The sequence below is a fragment of the Anarhichas minor genome, unplaced genomic scaffold, assembly GCF_050575085.1.
Source record: "Anarhichas minor isolate MPS153535 unplaced genomic scaffold, ASM5057508v1 ptg000096l, whole genome shotgun sequence".
Classification (NCBI taxonomy): domain Eukaryota; kingdom Metazoa; phylum Chordata; class Actinopteri; order Perciformes; family Anarhichadidae; genus Anarhichas; species Anarhichas minor.
Genome location: NW_027466542.1, coordinates 724,021 through 745,473, shown reverse-complemented (window position 1 = coordinate 745,473; position 21,453 = coordinate 724,021). Strand labels below are relative to the sequence as shown.

Genomic DNA, 21,453 nt, shown 5'->3' with positions numbered 1-21,453 from the left:
CTCCTTTGATCTGCTGCAGAAGGCCTAACGAGGACACAGCTCCGGGCTGTGAAAGCACCCTCTGCTCCGGTTGTGTCTTTGAAAATCCCCGAGCAGACAAATTACATCATGAATAGGACGAGCACGGAATTTATGCAAAGCAGAGTGGAGCTGTGGAAATCCAATTTGCTGGTTCCTCAATCCCTAACCTAAACAAGGAGCGTGTTTGTGTGTGTGTGTGTGTGTGTGGCCCGCTGAGGCTTTTGTGATGGCGGGGCTGATAGATGCCCACACAATCCAGTGCCCAAGGTGTGGAAGAGCAGGAGAGACAAAATATGAAAACTAAATCTCAGGCGCTTCCCTACAGAAAAAAAACTTCACGAGTGTATACTAGTACACTGTCTGTCTGTACCAGGGAGTGTCTTTGAGGAGAGACTGTGCTGTTAACTAAACAGTTATCATGTCTCCCGCTTCCCTCTGACAGTCGGCATTCGTGTGGACGTTAAGGACTCGTCTGTTTTCAAGCATACCGGTTTCCCCGTTAGATTCCAGACATAATGTCCTCTGGCAGAGTGTCTCAGACCAGGTTTAGGTCCGTCTCTCGCTGTCTGCTGAGTCACTCTGTCCCTCAGGGAAAGAACTGCTGCCGACACACACGACCTCAGTGTGCACACACTCGCCTCCTCGTCCTCTTTGTGCGGTTGGGTCAGAGCCAGACATTTAATGAGCTTCATCACCGTGGCAGAGTAGCTGTATGAAAAGCCATTTAACTCCTCAACCCTCTTTATTATTCTCATTGCCTCGCAAAGGCTGCTCTAAATGCTAATGGCTAATACTGTGTGTGTGTGTGTTTAAGTGTTCCTGCCATCATGTATTCATGAGTAACTGGAGGGTTATTAAGCCTATACTTTGTAACTAAAGCACCAAAATGCAACATTTAATAGATTTATTTTCTGTGCTGCACCTGGTGTTTGCACATTCTAAAATGTGCAAATGAAGCTGGAATGACAAACAAACAACAAGCTGTTGTCTATTAATATTTAGAATAGAAATAGAATAGAATAGTACTTTATTCATCCCCAAGGGGAAATTTGTCTGTGGCAGCAGCAAACAGGGTTACACAATAAAATAAAAATATTAAGTGTGGAAAATGCACAATATATACAATGTAATAAAATAAAAATAACCGAGCAGGACCTATTAGATTTAAGAAGATAAAGTAATAAAAATGCACAGTATATACACTAAGTAGAATCGTATTAAGTTAACTAAGTAGGAAAAAATAAACAAAACAGTAGTGCACAAGATCACCAGCAGCAGCAACAACAGTGTAGCAGTGTTATAGTCTTGTGATTGATCTGGCCAGAGGTGATTTATTATAGAGTCTTATAGCAGAGGGCAGGAATGTTCTCCTGTATCGGTCCTTGTGATAGCGGAGCTGGATCAGTCTGTTGGAGAAAGTGCTCCGCTGTCCCTGCAGTAGGTGGTGGAGATGGTGGTCTGGGTTATCCAATATGGATAATAGTTTCTTCAGTGTCCTCCTCTCCACCACCTCTTCCAGATTGTTTGCAGCCAATGATGGAGCCGGCCTTCTTAATCAGTTTATTAAGTCTGTTGGTGTCTCCGGCTCCAATGCTGCTCCCCCAGCAGACTACAGAAGTACAGTGCATCAAGCAAAAAAACAAACATTTGTTAATCCCGTGTTCTTTGGGTTTGGGATTTTTAGTGGGACAAAATGAGCAATTCAAAGACGTCAGGTCTGAGAAATTCATCGTCAGCAGTTTTTAAATATTTTGGATATTTTCCGGATTAAAAATTGTTGCTGTATCATCACAGTTTCAATGCTGTAGCCGTACATTGGCATCGATCTTTCTATTTGGTTCCATTTTAATTTGGAAAGTTCGGATTCATTTCTTTTCATTTATATTTGATTTAACTCAAATAGATTCCTAAAGACTCCATTACGCCCCCTCTCCCAATGACATCAGATTAACAACCAATATTGCATAATCACATAAGTGTGTCTACTAGCATTTCTTTTTACTACACTGTTTCTGAACATGAAATAGCTGTCTCCGACTGAAGAACTTCTTAGTTGACTAACACTCGATATACGATTTAGTCTTCTCATAGATTAGTGGATTTAATCTGTAAAACTGAGTTTCTCCACAAAGAATGAATGAATGAAGCGCCACTGTACCGGCCGACACGCGACTTTTACTGCAAACTCACACAGATAAAGGCACGGATGCAAAAATTGTGATTTTGATAATTGAATCGGTGAAGAAAAAAAGTCCACGGCCTACTCTGTGAATACTTTGTGAATTGGTACAGACTTTTGAGGGACTGAGCCCTCCCAGTCTGTTTGATCTGATCCACCTCATCCCTCCTCAGTGGATTTCACTTCTCCAGATATTCACCCAAACCAACTCCACCCTGCGTTGTTACTCTCCTCCTCTCTAACACTCTGCCTCCGTTACCTTCTGCGTGCCGCTGGCTCAGACAATTAGCCGAGTGAAGACGGAAGGAAGAGCATGAGGACGAGGAGGGAGGTGTGACATTTTACGGCGTGACATTTTTCACAAAGAAACCCTCCAACGTCTTCACTCCTCATTTCTGTCTCGACACTTCGGCTGCTTCCAAACCTTTTATTCTCTTTTTTAAATGAAGAGGTCCGCAGCAACCGTGTTGCTATCTGGACTGTGGTTTATTTACCCCCCCGCCCCCCGGTGGGATTGTGCCGCCCAGTGAAGGTCAACTCACACTGGGAGAGGGGGGGGGGGGGCGTTGAAGGGGACGGGCTGACCTCATGAACACACACCTCGTATATCATTTCTTCTGTTTGTTTTTATTATGTCTGTCCTGATCTTGTAGCACTCTCTGCTTCTCTGTCTCACCATCGTCCACCAGATAGTAACCGCCTGATGACGACTACATGACGTATAGTTGACAGCTGCTGGAGCTAACGGACTCCATCCTAACGGTTGATTCACAACATTTCTCCCTTTGAACCACAGTGAAACAGTTTGAGTCAAATATAGCATCATAACTTCTGTTTGCAGCGCCCTCAAAACATTATGTAAAGCAATGCTGTTCATACCTCCAATCCCAAACTGAAAATAAGAAAAAGAAAAGAAGAAATGTACATCTTTCTTTGTTTTACACGACCATTAATCCACAGTGTCACATCAGCATGCTTCTTATATCACTCCTCTATTTATTCATATACAGATGTTCACTGTGTGTTGAAACCCTGCAGACATACAGGCAAGACATTTAAATCCAGAACTTGTACAGTACCCAACGAGTAGCCCAACATATTCTAAAAATACCAATACAATATGTGTGTGAAGACCCATGTTTTTAAATGTGACCAAGTATGTTCATGTAGCAGCAGCAGATGTGTTTGGTCTTTCTGGACCTCAGTAAGCTGCTGGCTTTTGTTTGAAATATGAAAAAATACTTTTTTTCCCCTCTAAGAAGCCATCTTTCTGTGAGCCTACATAGTATGGAAACAGTCTTGTAGATATGTCACGAAACACTTCATCTGTCCCGTTGTATGGGGTTAACCTTAATGAGCTGCAGCTGATCAAATATGCCAGTAAAGAAAAAATGAAAAAGCCCAAAAAATAAAAGGTTTAAAGCTGCAGTGGCTCCAGCAGAATACCAACAAAGCCGACGTGGTGGGTGCCATTCTCCGGGGCGGAGACCAGCGCGCGTTGACCTTTGCTGGACTCGCAGTCTGCCGCAGCATTGTTGGAAGCACACAAACAGTGTGGTGCTGCAGCCCGGTCCTCCCACAGCACCTCATCACCAACTCTACGTGGTTTTGATGGAAAGTTTGAGGTGAAACCGACCGTCCGACAAAACAAGTAGACTCTGGCTGAGTGGCCTCTCTTTCTTCCTCTTTTTGACCCCGCCCCCCCCCCCCCCCCCCCCCCCGCGCCCACGCGGTGCGTTTGGGAGGCCAGACATGACCTCATGCCGACACAGCGGCAGGAGTCTCCTCAGAAGGTCTCTTATCTCTGCCAGCCTGGCCTTGGTGTGGGCTTTTTCTTTAATCAGCAGTTGTTACTGAAGCTGTTGGACTCCCAGAAAGGCCAGAGATCATTTTGTAGATATCGAGCAGACCTTTGGAGGTGATTGAGAACTCCCCAGCGGCCTGCTGACACAGGCTTAGAGCTCCGCTACCTGCCGGGACTGCAGAACACGGAGAGAGACCGAATATTAGCTGCAGTAAACACACACACACACACACACACACACACACAGCAAGGTTTTAGTTGCGTCTGCTGACATTTGAACACCTCACAAAGCCAGCTGAAACCTTTGCTGTGGCCGCTGTGGTCTGGCGGGGCTCATTAGCTTATTTGTTTGTCGTTTCACATTTTCGCAATAACCAGAAAAAGCAGACGGCTCCTGTGGAGGAGCTGGATTCCTCCGTAACTACCCAGCCAACAAGCTCATCAACATTCTGAATCACATTTTCTTTCACTAAGTCACGGCTTATTCCGAGAGAAGTCATGTCAACATCTAACCACTTAGCATGGTTTGCAAATTGGTCAGGAGTTATGGATTGGTATATTTTGACTTCCAGAAATGTGTGATCAAAAACCCCAGCAATAACAAAAACAGAAAAACACCATCCAATGGACTCCTCTAAAGCTTCAGTAAGCCCCACCCTCCAGGCATAACTCCAAGGCCAGGTTCCTCCTTTTTTAGACAAAATACACACTAACATACAGACCCACCAACCTTATTGGAGTACTTTATTTAGGTCCCGAATCAAACATTGCTAGAAACCTAACCTTGATTTTAATTCGGCCCATATTCCCCCTCCTGCTCAGCTGTAATGAGGTAGTTTCTCATTACCTGAGGCTATACTTTGAATAGAAAGAATGAATTTGGCGTCTTCAAAAATCACGTGCACAAACACAGAGGATACACTAGATACAATGTTTTTAAACGCCTTTAGGTTTCACGAACATCTTTGACTTGAATATGAATTTCTGACGTGATAACTTCAGCCCGTTGAACCCAAAGCCGACCTGACTATAAGCATACATGGGCGCTACACACTTGTTTGCGTGAAAGAGCTAGACTGTGATGGACATTGTCTCTGGAGGGGAGCTAGAGAGGAGATGAGTTGTCATTTAATTGTTGCAACGTGTTTCCATCAACTCCCTTTATGTCTTTTTGTCAAGAGACAAGAAGCCTGAGTTAGTGGAGCAGCAGTAATCGTCTGTATCATCATACATGCTGGCATTTCATTACGTGTGCGTTTGTTTTTGGGATGAATGATTGTGATCCACTGGTTCTAGAGATGTTCTGATTACATTGTTGTCCTCATCAATACCTGAACTTAAGTATCGGCAGATAACAAGTACCGATCCGATACCATGAAAACACAAACGATTTGTTTTTTATTTAGATAATTGATTTGTTTAAAACAGATCTTGGCATTATCAGTTCTATTCATTTCTATAAGCTGAAGTGAAACGGCTGTTGTAATATCTAGTTCATATATCTGTGAAAACATCTTCAAAGAACTGTATTCATTCAAGTTTTACAAGATAACACTTGAACAGTAGTGATTGGCTGAAGCCTAAATGAGCTGATAAATGATACGATAATGGGATATCACAGCGGGGCAGAGACTCGCCTCTCGCTCTCTCGCTCTCGCTCTCTCTCTCTCTCTCTCTCTCTCTCTCTCTCTCTCTCTCTCTCTCTCTCTCTCTCGTGTGCGTAGTCCACTGTGTGAAGGCAGAGGGGACGCTGTGCTGTTACTGATCAACCACAACATGTTTCCTCTGCACCGGGAGAAACGCAGACACGGAATCCATGAATTTGCCTCGAGTCCTGGTTCCAGCTCTAAAGAAATCTATCATCTGGAACCCTTTTTACTGTAGAGCTGCGTGAGGAAGCGGTGCGCCTTACTCCTCTAACCCCCCCCTAAGGTCATGATTACGTCTTTGAGGGAACATTTAGTCCAATGAAGAAGTCATTAAGAAGAGCCGGGAGCTTTCTTGAGATGAACTCAATTTTGGTTGTTTTATGAAATCACAAATATCACAATAACATTCCTCCTGAACAAGGTTTTTACCGCACAATAAGCCTGTTGATGGGAGCGTTTAAGCTCATTAAATCACGTTATTCTGCCTGCTGGTATGTGGGGGATTGCTTTGGCTTTAGTTTTTTGGAGTTCTTTCTCTTTGTTGTTTCCAACAAACCACAGCGAAAGGATAGGCAGCATTTGTCCTGGCTCACTTCTCACTCCTCCCTCCATTCTCTCCATCCTTCACATCCATCTGTCAGACTACTCTGCTTCCTTTTTCTTACATTTTTCATATTCCTCCCTCCCCTCCCCCCCTTTCCCCCCCCCCCCTTGAGTACCTTTTTCCAGCTGGGACACATCGAACGTGTATCAGCTCTGATTACCAGCCACACACACACACACACACACACACACACACACACACACACACACACACACACGGAGCTCTGACGCAGCAGTCCACTGACAGACAGGAAGCAGAGAATGATGCCATGCAATGCTGCTCAGACACACATGTCATTAATCTCATGATGTAACGGGCTGAGTCCTCTCAGTCCTCCCGGCAACACGAGGCAGACCGTTAACCTCTTCACCTCCAGCAGAGACAACACACACACTCCACTCAGGTTGAGACTTGTGTGTCTTCATTCACCAGAGCACCTTTGACTCCCTTCAACTGTTAGTTTTTATGGCTGCGTGAAACAGGCATTTGTGTTTATGAGAGGTGACACCATTTGAAGATCGGTTGAGTCCGTTGGGTAATCATTTAACCCGTGAGATGTCAGAAAGTGCTTCAGACTTTTCCCAAAGTGACCTTTTCCCCCAGAAATGGGAAAGAAATGAGTGTTGAGCACTTCTTGCTTGATGAATGACTTGAATAATCAATCAATTATCAATATTGTCGTGTGTTAAATTCATGTTGGTTATTTAAAATACGTTCCTTGTACTGACCCAAATGTTCAATATTTACTGAATGTGAAATTTGGAAAGCTCTGAAGAAGCCAAAGCTGTAATTGTTTAAGTTACTGCGAGGAACTTTGAAGTGTTTATGAAACGGTCTCAAGCAGAAGGTACAGGCTGTGCCGTCAATGAACAGTGAGTGTGCCGACAGCAAACGGCAGCAGAACCGGGCCTGCAGCACCGACAGCGCAGAGATCTTTTGTGTGGCATGTTTTTAGAGGCCGACAGGAGAGACGCACTGAGGTAGACGTTGTTCTAATTACGCCTTCAGGACATTACGCACAGCTGTCTGTGCAAACAAAGGAGAGGAGAAAGCTGCCGTCACCAAAGTGCAAATTCCATTTGACACACACACACACACACACACACACACACACACACACACACACGTGCCAAATACGTGCCGCTCGCAGCTTTAAACTGATTCTTCGGTATGTTGTGGCATGTTTACAGGAAGCAGGGTCTTCTGCTCACGGTATTCTTCCACCGAGACAAACTGAAGAGAAAAATGCAACCCCCCAAAAAAAAGTGCTGAATGTTGAAATGTGCCTTTCACTGTGGTCTGTTCTGCTGCTGAGGCAACACTCCAGCACCTCGCTGGTGGTCAACCTACACACACACACACACACACACACACACACACACACACTGAGGGGTTTGTGAAAAACAAAGACCATTGTGGCTGTTTCCTCCCTAAAACAACAAGCCGACTGTGTAAGTCTTCATTGTGCGCTTAGCTTTTGCGCCCATCTACCTCCCCGTGCTGCTCATATGCATCCACTGCATTAACATTCTCTTGCAAGCACTTCTCCCGCCGTCAGCTCGTTGAACCAGCCAAGACGTTTTTGGAATCGCCCCGGCCCTCTTTTGCTGCCAGGAAGGCAATAAACAAAAGATTGATCTAGCCTTTTTAAAATTAATTTTAGCTTCGTGGGGCTGAACTGCGGGGGGAAATTTACGAGAGTGTGTACGGGCGAGCCGCTCTGCTGACTAGCACAACCGTCCGTCCACTGCCCGTCCGTCTGTCGGGCAGAGAGAAAAGGGCAGAAAGGAGAAGAAGATGATGAAATCCTGGTTTTACTTCCCTCTCGGCGTGCATGTTTACATGACTTACTCTCCACGTCTGCACATGTGGCAGTTCTTTGGTTAACTCACTCTGCAACACATCCCTTCGTGAAAGAGGATGATCTTATTTAGCACCAACGGGAAGTTGGATCACAAACTGATTTGCTTGTTATTCCCCGCTGAGCAACAAAACAAAAAAGTTTGATTACATCACTCCAGTGCCTCAGATGTTTCTCACTATCCTGCCCTTTGCTGCCTGTTAAAGCTACAAAGATAGAAGTCTAATCATTTTCTAAGTTGAATGAGTCAATATGCGTTTGTCCTGTTTTTAATCACACAGCCACGTCAGCAAAGGCCTTTTTTTAACGCACGTTTAACGGTGCAGTTAAGGGGAACTCGCGTTGTCTGACCTCTGTGGGTTGGAAGGAAAGCCAAACGCAGAATGACAGAGAGTGGTGATCTGTAGTACTGGTGACCACACGGCTGTGAGGTAGCGCTGCACTATAGTACAACACGATATAGCCGCTACACGGGGTGTTAAAAGGAGAACGCTCTCCCCACCCTGAAACATCAAACAGTCAGCCAGAGATACAATGTCCAACTAACTCACAAAGTCAGCGTTAATCAGCTACAGCTGATGTATTCTCCCCCCAAAACAAAGTAGTCCCTTCAGTGAAATCAACACTCGCCAGCTAAAGCTGAGAAGCTGCTTCTGTCTGAAAATCAATAAACCCATCGTTTTAAAATGAATTTGGTTATTAATCGACACACAAAGTTAATCAGAAATGACTTTGGTAATTGATTAATCGTTGGAGTGAAACTTCAAGAACAGCGTGGTCATTGATTGATGATTCCAGTCGCTCACAATGAGAGGACTTGTCTTCTTTTGTTTGTTTTTACATGAAAGGACATTGGATATTTTTGTGTTGTAGTCCGTTCAAAAATCACAAGACACCTGGTGACGTCCACTCTAGGAAATTGTAACGGCCGTTTTACTGAGAACATAATCAACAGGTTGATCAACAATGGAATCAGTTGTTAGCTGCAGCGCCAGTGCTGTTTGACAGGCACAGTAGGAGGAGGAGGGCGGCTTAGCTCATGCACAGTGACACAGGGCTCCAGACACCACGTGCATGCGCACGCTAGTGCACGTAACAGTTATGTATTACACATCATCATATATTCAATAAGTCTTATTGAATATATGACATCACCAAATAAAATCTTTTATGATTTTAAAAAACAAACGTTTCCGTAAAGCACAATGCTTTTCTTCTCAAAATGTTCCGATGATCATAAACTACGTGATGTAGTTTCACTGTACTTTGGTGTATTGGGGGTTCAATGTTTTCTTTCAGTCAAATATGAAGTTATTTTACTCTACAGTTAACTAAAGGGAAGTCAGCATTTCCTCATATCTGAACTCATGAAAAGGATCAGTGTTGGATTTCTTTCGGCCGTGGTGGAAGTACCAACAAAGACGGACAAATACACCAAATGCTGCAGTAAAACCTTTGTTTTTTGGTGCAGGTTAAAACATTATGGTTCATGTAATTCTAAAAGTACTAGTGCATGCACACAGAAAAAACAACAACCTTGCGAGTGAAGAAGAACTCAGTGTGCAGAGACAAAGTGTCTACATGCAGTTTAGTTTACACGAGCTGTAAGAGCTTTTATTGCCGGAGTTAGGATTCACTGTATTGTTCCGTATGTTGGTAGGAAACAGGGTCCGTGTTTCAGTGGAGCCGGTGTACCTGCAGCACTGTGGGCTACGAGGAGAGAAGGATCAGGCCTCACATTAGCAAACTCAAACCCTTCGCATACAGCAACTATATCGGCCCTGTGGAGTGTGTGTTGTAGAATTTGATGTTCGCCGTGCCGGACGGTTGGGCGCGTTTGCAGGTTCCTTCCTCTGCTGGTGGGCCGCCTGAACACACACACACACACACACACACACACACACACACACTGTAGTTGTAGATAGACCTGGGGGATGTTTGCTTGTGAATCTGCATGCGAGTGTTTTGCTTCACAAGGTCACTTCTCTGCTTTTATATTTTGAAGTTGTGCAGTGGATGCCGTTGGCAAAAGTCAGATTGACTGTCGGTGTGTGCGCGGTGACACACACATGCGCACCCTGACCTCCTGACCTCTTAGCTGTCTTCTATCTCTATGTATATAAATTTCAGTCCTTAAAAAGAAGCTTGATCCACACCTTGCCTCCAATCACACGCTCCCTCAGCAGACCACTGTCTGTCTGCCCCCTGCTGTTTGGATGAAGTACTGCAGCAGACTCTCTGGCTTTGACAATGAACGTGAGTGGAGTCAGCATGCTGCAGCGACTCGGTTGTAGCGACTGAAGCTGTCAATCAACGGCGATGCATTAACACACACACGCGTCAGTGTCATGTTTAAATGAGACGACAGTGGGGCCAATGTGGCGCTGAGTGAAAGCCTGTTAATAAACGTTGCATCCTCTCGACGCTGAGACTCAAATTGGATCCAGATGTGTGGCTTTCTGGGCCTTTGGACATTGTAAACTGAGGTATCTAACCTTTTCTTAATAACTCTGTTACACATCAACGAGCAGGACTTATGGCCGTCTGGCAAAATTTGATTTTTACATGATTTCTGTATCATTGTAATAAACTGATTGTCAAGTATTTCATTTGCTGTCTTTTGTGACCGACTCGTACAGCAATCAGCTGGTTGGGCTGACCTCAACACCTGTTGTAGTGCTAAAAGCTTCCAACTTTGGTTCCCAGCGCTACGCGCCACGTAAAGCAACGCATGTCCATTAGTTTCATATATGAATGAGATGCGAAAGTATGTTAATGTGGCCTGTTGCAGATAATGTACTCCAGCACGAGTTAATTGTGTGTGTGCGCGTGCGCGCGCGTGTGCGTGCGGTTGGTTCAGGTTTCGTTGGTGAAGAGTAACGGAAGCTTTCACTAAAGCTCTGTCACACGTGCAGCCGTCTGGGAGCTCAGTGTGTGTGTGTGTTGGCGTGGGCCGTCCAGATGTTGCTGGAAAAGTCTCGTCAAGAGCTCGTCCACCGGCAAGAGAGAGGAGGGTTATGAGCCCAGGCAGGCCTTGTTTCCATGGCAACAGCAGATGTTTCCAAAATCGTTTTAACCGCAGTATCACACACAGACGTTCAGAGTGTGTGTGTGTGTGTTGGCGTTGGCTGCACTGCATTTTCTCTGGAGCGTCTCTTAGGAAAGCTTTGGGGACGTGGAGGAAGTCCAGAGGAACTTTCCCTTTATGGCGCTGACGAACTGAGTTATAAGTCAGACTCTCCGCTCTGTACCTGAAAGTGTCGGTTAATGACAGAGAGTCGGCTTCACCGCACCCCGTGCTCCTGTTACACACTGAGAGAAACAGGTGTGTTGGTGTGTGATAGGGAGATGTGGTGTCAGCGAGTGGTTAGCGTCGTGTTTCATGACGTTTTGGACCCCACACTGTCTAACTGCAGGTCCTGCATTTCTTTATTCTCTACTTGAAACCACATTTAGGATGTATAGTACATTGACTTTCAGAGTGAAATATAGAAAAATGTGAGTAACAAGTAGAAAAAAACTAGAAAAATTGGACCATAGCGATGAGGTCTTTAGTGTTTTATTACAATTGAAGTGATTTTTTTATTTTATCTGGTAGTGTTGGACACAGATATCTGGGTGTAGCCGATTAATGGAACATTATCAGTTTGGTGACCTCTCCAAAGAATTTATTTCTATATATTTTAAAACCAGTAAATAATTAACCGACCTTGATGAAAAATTATGTACAAAGTAAAACTCATCAGTTCACCTGCACGACACCTCTGACCTTCTGCAACCTGTTCCACAGTTGTTGGTACCGATCATTGGTGTGCAGTATGGAGACTCAAAATATGAGCTGACATGGAGTACCAAAGTCTAAAGAGTCTTCTTCTCCTTTCTTTCCTCTCCATTCTCTCCATTCTCTCCATCTCTCCAGAGGGAGTTTGTGGTTCCACCTCCTCTCCTCTTCAGGAAGCTGAGCAACCCCGACCTGTCGCCCGCGGCCACCGCCGCTACCAAATCCAAACTGCACCGACAGCTGAGCCAGGACGAAAGCTGGACCCGACGCAGCAGCCTGGCCATGACCGGTAACACACACACACACACACACACACACACACACACACACACACAGTCTCCACCCACACGGGGCCGATGTTACCTGAGGTCATACTTTGATCCCTGATCTCTTGCGCTCTTAATCCGGCACCAATCCGCCACGTCCGTAATCTGTCGTGAAGTGAATATTCTAGCCCGGATTAACTGCCAAACAGAGGCCACGTGACAGTACGAGTCGGATGTGAATCAGTAGCTCAGACATGTGTGGCCGGTTGTGCTTTAGGTTTTCACAAAGACCGGTTTGTTCTTCGGGTTTTCTTTTGGGTTTAGGAAATTGACAGCTGCATTGGGAATCATTAATGCGAGCTGTGATTGAACTTGAGCCAGCTTGATTCTCATCCAGTCATTCAGGGTGGAGACCGACAATATGCTGATGAATCACCAAACCGTAGTGAGAAGCAGACGGGGGACTCTAGTCCAGTGTGTCCCCCGGTGTAACCGAGTCATTCCCTTTTCGCCTCACAGGTAAGCAGCTGCTGCCTCTGTCCAGCAGTCTGCACACCGGAGTGAGCCAGCTGGCCTGGCAGGGGCCACCGGGAGGTTGTGGAGGGCCCGGGGCCACGGGGGGAATGTCCGCAGGAGGAGGAGGAGGAGAGGGGAACAACCTGGTCCGCATGAGGAGCCAAACCTTGGGGCAGTCTGCTCCGTCTCTCACCGGACTGGTCAGTGCACTAACGCAACACACACACACACAGACCGCAAAAGTCCTGCTCACCATAACAAGTTATTTACCGTTTTTCCATGATGTCATTCCATGATGTACATTTTAGCCTCTAAAACTTTAACGGACACAAACGGGCTTCGAACCGACCCTGTTGGGTCTTCACCAGGGAAATAGCTGACATGACAAAATTTGCAAAAATGATTGCATCATGGGTGCCAACTTACCACTGAAACTTGTTTGCATGATTGATTTGACAAAAATCTGTCTTAAATTTGCTCTTTATCCTGCAAAACAATACATAAACATGAAGTGCGGTCAGGTTGTCTGATATCTGCAGACTCACATATGGAACCCCGTCTGTTGGACTGGAACCCTGCCAGCTGAATGCAGGGAGGCAGACACAGGATGACTCAGGGTTTTTAACACACACACACACACACACACACACACACACGCTGAGGCACTTAACATCCACAGGCTTGTTTGCTCAGTGCTGAGAGGAAGAACTGGAGCAGAAATGCCAGTGTGTGTGTATGTGTAAACTTCTCTATTTGTGCGTGTGTGTTCGCTGGCTGTAATGGGTCAAGATGCAGCACAGTGGCTGCTGTAGTCTAAGTGTGTGTGTGTGTGTGTGTGTGTGTGTGTGCAAGCTCTTCTCTGACCCCTGCTGGTTGTAGAGGGGATTACTAGAGGAGCGGCTGTAAGATGTTACATGTCCAGTCACACTGGCACTAAACTCAACATATATTTATTAAAGCTCCATATGCACTCCTTAGTTGTGAGGTTCTTCCCGTCGTCCTTTGAAAAGGTGTTTACAGAGCTGTTTGTGTTTTAATATGCACCGTCTGTGGCTGTGTGGGAGTTCAGCTAATAAATATATAATGTAAAAAATAAAATCATCTCAGATGTTGGTCACAGTGGGAACTCCTTTAATTACTGATAACATTAAAAACAGCTTTTCAGTTTACACAGACATGAAGTGAGGGAATCGAGCAAATTCCTCACATTTGAAAGACTGATTAGGGATTTTATTCCCTAAATGACTTCATTTATCAAAGTAGTCTCCCCGCCTACTGTTATACATGACTAGTCGTTTACAGAAAGAAGAAAACCTGTGGAGGTACATGAACTGATCAAACTGCTTTTTCTTTTTAAATGTTTAAACGGTATAATAATAATAATGTATAGTACGACTCGCGTGCCAGTTGGTGGCAATTCTGAGTAGCCTGTGGTTTCCTGAGAACGCCCAAACATGACATCCCCAGCTGAGACACGTCGTATGCTTTCAGCCTGTAAACACACGGCACAACAAGAGGGCTGTGGCCTGATGGAGATTAATAAACATACACATATAAAACTCCCTCTCTGCTACACTCGAAACCAAACAAACGAAAAACACATTAAAATGGCGAAGCATCAAGTCGTGTGACGCAGTAAACTTGTGTTAAGTTTCCTGTTTTGTTTGTTAAGGTGCAGAAGAATCTGGTGCAATCACCCTCTGTAATATGGCATCATCTTACATAATACATCAACATGTAGTACAAAAATACTAATAAGACATATGGCTATAAATCACATTTAAATGGCTGAAGGAATGATTTCTAGAGGATCAGGTTGGGATGAGAAGTTAAACAATGACGTGACTCCACACTATGAGCCTGGTTTACACACAAACTGCTGTGGGAAGAACCACCAGCAGATGGCATCAGTGTCTAATCACCAGTAGCTCTCATAAAGTCTTGTGTGCCATACATTAAGCCACCTGTGTGCGCACTGTGTGTGTATGATGAGGACAACTTGTGACTTCTGATACTATGCCGGTGATGAAAAGCCTCTGTGGACCACCGTCTGTGGTGAGAGTGAAGGTGGACAAAGATCTAAAATCAAAATGTAGGATTTCATCTCCGCCGCCAGCGGGAAATCGTGATCCGCAGAGTTATTCTCGTGGAGTAAATAATCCCTGGCCATTCTATTTTTCAAGGGCAAGTTTGTGAATGTTTTCCTTTTCCTCGCTCCACACCTCGTCTATCTGTTTCTCAGCAAACAGCAGTTCATGCACATCGTACTTCAGTGCGGTGTTGCTTGTCGGGGTCACGGCTGTCAGAGTTTTTATATTACCGGCCTTAAAGCCCCATCTCACGCTTTGAATTGACTTACTTTAGCATTTCAGAAGACCACCTGAGCCCCTCTGGCTCATCTTTTTTTTTCTTCTTCTCTGCTGCTTCTCTTCTTACCGTCTGCGTCATATCTTATGAAACACTCTACTGTTTTATATTTTGTGCAGGATGATTTTCATAGGATCTGTATTTTCCTCTTCCACTTTTTGCTTGTATTGTCTTGATTGTTACATGTTGATGGTGTTGGTTAGATGGTGTGGAGTAAAACCAGCTGTCCTATTTCAGATCAATGTCCTCTTGATGAGGCACACCTGTACAATCTAATGTGATCCAATGCAACAGCTCGACACCGAGGACGTGTTGGTATAGAAGCATCTGCCTTCAACTATCTATATGATATCTAATAAACAGTGAATCCTGATACGTCACCTGGCCCTTGTTGACATGACTTCACTTTAATCGCTTTACTGCGGCTGCAGGAAGAGGATTAGTGCTCCACGATGTGTGCCCCCCCCCCCCCCCCCCCCTCCGTGTTTGCGTGGATTAAAAAGTGTGCGTTGCCACCCGGGATGTTAATGGACAGAGTGTTTGTGCTGTTAGCACCTGTGTTGCTAGTGTGTCCCTGTGTTTTTGTGTGTTATTGAGTGAAATGAATGGAGCTCACGGAGTGTGTGTGTGTGTGTGTGATGGGTAAAGCATTTGCGGAGGTCCAGATGGTGTTTACCTCTTGGCTAATGGACGAGGGTCCGTCGCTCCTGTTTCTCCTCTCTCTCTGACACGCTTTAAGACTAACAACCAAGTGTTGCCAGGTAACTTGTGTGTGTGCGTGTGTGCAGCATTTGAAAAGGAAAGAAGAATTATCTTTCTATTTTGTCCAGAGTGTCTTTGAGAGCTCGCTTCTCTTTCTTTCACTGAGCAGCTTCATTCACTGTGGAGGTGGAACTTTGCAATAACACACACACACACACAAACACACACGATCAGATTAGAATATTATTAGCATTTGTTTTGGAGGGGAACAAAAAAAAGAAAATAAATGAAAGACTCCGCTGGAAGGAGGATACAGGGCTGAAGATGAAAGAGGAGTGCTGCTGTATTGTTGCAGCCCGTGCTCAGGCACATCATTAGATGCAGTGAGACTCTGCTGGGAGGCAGACACACACACACACACACACACACACACACACACACACACACGCATACAAGGAGATCACAACCAGATGAATACAAAAACAAATGAACCTGTTGACCCTCTTGTCATTCACCAGTTGCTTTAAACCACGGGTTGGCAACCTCTTTGATGTGAAGTGCCGTTTTTATACTTAAATATACATGAGAACATGTTGAATAATTACCGAGTGTCCTCCGCCGCTACTGACGGAGACAATAACGGAGGTGGACGGTTTTACGGCTCGTTGATTAGTCCTGTAGTTTGGACATCCCAGCTGATCTGGAACCCAATCCGACCAAGACCGTTGACAGGGAGATACAATTCTATACCGTCATCCAACACTTCACCTCAATTTGGACTTTTAACACATGGTGTATTTGTCTTTTTTTAGCACAAAAAGTAAAAATCATCTATTTTTGTTTTGGTCCGTTGGTGTTCTCACAGGATTTTAATGTTTGTGCAGCAATAGGACTCTAAATGTTGTCTCGATGTTTGAAGAGTCCACACTTTGGTGGTAGTATCAAAAAAAGACAACGCCCCCAGAGACACTTGGACCAATGGGCTGAAAGCAACACGTAGACTCATCCAGTCTTAATTCCTCATTTCCTATAAACAGAAAATACTGGTATTCACTTGAAGTTCGCACAACATTTTCACTGAAACGTGGCTGTTGAAAGAGTGCGACTGTGGTGCTTGCAGGTGCGCCACAGATGCACACAGCAGCTACTCTTGCTTACGTTTAAAGAGCCAATCATGTGAAGTCTGCAGAGCTAACGCAGCTCTGCACTTTTGTTCAGTCGAGAGCAAAAAGGGGCCAAATGAAGCCAGCAAAGACTTGCGTGTGTCTCTCTGAATGCACTGTTGTTGCTTGTGAAAAGCAGCGCAGAGTAGAAGTGCATCAGGAGCAGCCGCTGTGGTGATGACTCATGCTGAAGGTTGGGCTCTCTCAGAGGAGACGGGCAACAGAAGGAGCACAGTGTGTGTGTGTGTGCGTGTGCGTGTTGTGAGTAGCTTATCTTCTCCTTGCATATCTTCATGATGTCTGTCCTGCTTATTTTCACATTCACTTGACACACACACACACACATTGACACACACCTCTTTATCTTGCTGCAGGCTGTCAGTTGTCCTTGTCGTCAGCATGATTCATAGCTAAAGGAGGAAACTGTGTTCCTGTGCTATTCTTACTGCAGGACACGCACATGCCCGTCTCCTTTCAATAATCTGATATTAGCATGTGCTGCCGCTAAGCTTTCTATCTTTCTTTACGTTCTCTTTTGCCGTCTTCTTTATTTCAATGTATCTCTGTGTCGTTGCTGCCATTCGTTCTGTCGTCTTCTCTCCGCCTTCACTCCGCTCTTTCTCCGTCCTGTATCTCTGCTTTCATCTCTTGATCCTCTTTAAGTTGAGGAGGAGAGAGCTTAAGCTGAAGAGGAGTCGCCGGATGTGTCGGTGGAAGAAAGCAGCGAGCCCGCTCGAGTATCTGGGGCCCCAGGTGAGAGACGAGTCTGCTCAGCTGGGCTCCACACGACTGCACTGTCCCCGTTTGAACTTGGACTCTTCGGCACAAAGGAGAGAGAGAACTATATTTTAGTAATGAACCACTTCACTGCAGACGGTGGCCGTCTCAGAAAACTCAACAGTATTTTTCTCCATCGGCTGAGAAAGGTCTGGAACACTCAGTGAGTTTTTAGTGGTGTATACGAGTCAGGAGACGTCATGTTACAGTATTATAACTTCATGTTATCTTTTAGGATCTCAACATATATACATAACATTACATTGCATATACACAACATATCATCATGTCGGTGCAAGCGCTGCTTTTCACTTCTAAACCCAGATGAATCCTGACGACTCAGGGGATTGAACCGACGACCCTCAGGTCACCAATGCCCACTTCATATCAGTCAATATCTTCGTTGACTTTATTAAGCATTTTTCCGGACATTCTCTTTGACCCAGATGTCGAGCAAACATCGGACTTCTGCCCACTCGGGAAAGTTTGAAAGTGCAATAAGTTTTAGTTTTAGTTGCAGTTGTTTCTCAGACTCGGCAACGAGGTAACAACGATACCATCGCTGGCATATGAAGTGAAATCTGCCTGCTCCTGAATGCGAGCAGGTTTTTTTTTTTGTTTTGTTTGTCAAACGTGAAGGGCAGAGAGGAAGCCGGCGGGGGTTACGGCTCCGACTTCCACTTTCGTACATCTCACACCTCAGCAGACAAGAGATTGGACAAGTCCAGCGGTGCATCCCGAGATGAGATGGAAAATGTTATGCAGAGGGAGGGATGGAGGGGAAAAGAGCAAGGCCGTGATGGACACAATGAATAAATCACGCCAGAGTGTAATAACAAAACTCACTCAGGGGGTAGAGGAGGGTAAATAGATGGATGGAATTAGAGACGGAGGTGAAGTGAACAACTCTGGCTGGCTTCGCCTGCTGTCTGCCCTGTCAGAGGACGGAGAAGTCAAATTCTCCGATGAATGAATCGCAAACAAACACATTCTTTTTAGGCTGTTAAGAAGTCTACACAAGTCTACTTTACTTGTACTTTGTGCCTTTTCTTTAAAATACTATAATGGCCTGAATATAAGGTGACTTTTGTACATCCAAATAAATACATAGATACATAGACTGAATTGTTATTTACAGTAACAAATCATCCACAGGTATTTTTTACTGCAGCAAATCATTGGTCAAAACTTACACAGGGATTAGGATTCCAGTATAAAATGTATATAGTGGACAAATATAGAATAATAGATCCAGCTATTTGAGTCAGTATCAGCCCGATATCAGGATCAGCTCCATCCTTACCGTGAAACACTTCCAATAAAGAGGAACGGTAATGCCACTTAAGGCGTTAAGGCTTGTCCAAACATGTTTACAAGTTATTTATTCTTCTGTCTCTCAAGTCAAGACGTTGGAAAAAGTCACACAAGCCGTCAAAGACCTGTGTGAGTTGAACTGGGCTTCCTGAACACTTCGGGCTGATTAAATCCAGAAGAGACACGATAAACGGACTTAAAGAAACTCGCTAGCCCAGCGACATGAAGGCTACGAACGACCCATAATGCAGCATGTTATCTTATCAGGCAGTCTTTATGTGTCAGGCCCAGGGACCCGTACTTCCTCTTCGTAAAACCTCCCCACTTTTTCCTAATGTAATAGAGACGAAAATAATAGAATCAACAAGAAGACTTAAATAAATGCAGTACTTCCTGTAATGAGAGCTACGTCTGATTGAGGCTGTGTAGTGAACCTCAGTACTTTTTTTGGGGGGGAAATGTCAAGCACTCCAAGCTCAAGGTCTGTAATATTGTTCACTGATTATTGGATCAGACGGGTCATGATTTGAGGAATAAAAGGGCAGAGAGAAAAACAACTTGGGATTCGGCTCCATCTGGATCCGGCCTGATGAATAAAGAAGCCGCTGGGACCAGACGCCAGTACCACCAGGTCTGCTGGAGCGCTTTACTGCAAACCGCTTTCACTCTGAAACTTTGATCAGTGCTGGAACTCACAAAGTCGGATCAGCTTACAAAAGTCCCATTTTCTCATTTTATGATCCTACCGCTAATGTGCTCCTTAATTACAAGACTTAAATAGGCTAATACATAATTGAAGCGCGCGACTGGTCTCGCATAATAAAAGCTCTTCACACGCTACAGCGGGAGGTTCATACGGGATTGATTTCATAACAAATACTTCCATTTTGCCGAGTGTGCCGTTAACTGTGCCGCTCCTGGGCTCCGTCTGCTGCTCCGCCCTCCTCGTTTGTCATCGCCGCGGCCTTTTACAATTTTTTTCCCTTTAATTGGGTGAAAACGCGGGCAGTGCATTCAACAGTGCAGGGGCCCCCCCGAGTAACCAGTCAGCAGCCGCCGACCCTGTAATTACCAAACCGGCCCTCCTCTGCACCTCTAACGGCGTATCTTCATCAAGTCGCTTTCGCTCTTCCATATTTATTCCTTTTTCTCCATCGCTCACGTTGCTCTTTCTGGCCTCATGTGCTAACAGTTTCCTTATTCTCACACTTTCACCCCCTGCCTTATTAGCAGCGAGGGCTTTTAGCCTCCCAGCCAAGCATGGAAAAGTAGACGGATACACCGAAGTGTTTTTTCCTGTAAATCTGTGTCTGTCCATGAACATTTTAACCCGACTCCATTTCCCACCGTGCAGATGTTCCCCTACTTTGCAGCTAATGGGGGAAAAGTCAAATGGGTTGTTCGTTTTCTCCCCTTTTCTTTTCCGTTGGACTATATTCGGCTAATTGCCTCCTGCCTGCACATGACAATCATCCACAGCAACACACTCCAGAATTAGCTTTACTGGTTCATTTGCTTCCACTTGATTTTTGACTATATTGCGTTAATTACCTCCCAGTACACACACACACACACACACACACACACACACACACACACACACACAGAGTCCCCTCCTGTGGTGAGATCCAGCATGACTGACTGCAGACAGCAATTAGGGACAGACCATGAAAAATGAAGTGTCTGCATGCGATCAGTGCACATTTGGAATGCACAGAGGGAAAACAAAGCACAACATCAGCCGAGGCTGCAGGCAACTCATTTCTCTGGAATAATTAGCCGGCAAAAAGAGGTCTTCTTCTCTGTCGGTTTTTTCATAGATGACAGACGAGACTTGCTTCAAGTGGAAATTAGAACAGGAACCCTTATTCCTTTTGTTCTGCTCTTTTGCCTCTTGAAGACTGCCGACATGCATTTAAATGAGAATAAATGTGGGAGGGGTGTGTTCATAGCCGTCAGTAGTTTGTCAAATATTACAATCAAAAGACCAGACAAACTAATAGTGGCAGGTCTGCACAGGTGAATACAGATTATCGTTGTGGTAGCCATTAACATACACACATCTAAGCAACTTACCAGTGGGGGCGGGGCTTGAAGGACAGACTGAACGTGCGTACAAAATGAGATACAATTATTTTAGAAGGTGCACATTAGGGCTAAGCAATACGGTTGAAGTCGTTATTACAACTATGTATGTTTCCTGATATTCTTGATGTCACATTCAAAACAGTGAACTTTACACCCAAACAAGCGTGTTGTTTTCAGGCTACATTCTAACATTGTTGTTATGTACATTAGCATGCTATGCTAGCATTCGTCTCAAAGTACAGCAGAGGATGACTGGAATTCAGTCATTCATTTTACGAAGGATTTCAATAGTGTTGGTGCCGGAGGATAAATCAGAGGATCACCATAACCGCTACAGATTCATCCTGTGGATTATGAATGT

General features: G+C 44.9%; 1 protein-coding gene across 3 annotated transcripts in view; it reads left to right on the top strand.

Moving 5' to 3' along the window:
- The window catches only part of mast2 (microtubule associated serine/threonine kinase 2), a 147,203-nt gene that overhangs the window by 17,951 nt on the left and 107,799 nt on the right, over nucleotides 1-21,453 (top strand). For all 3 annotated transcript variants that reach the window (XM_076082600.1, XM_076082601.1, XM_076082598.1), the window contains exons 2-3: nucleotides 12,038-12,188; nucleotides 12,685-12,881. In XM_076082600.1, the coding sequence (XP_075938715.1) occupies nucleotides 12,038-12,188; nucleotides 12,685-12,881 (348 nt within the window). The remainder of the gene's footprint in view (nucleotides 1-12,037; nucleotides 12,189-12,684; nucleotides 12,882-21,453) is intronic.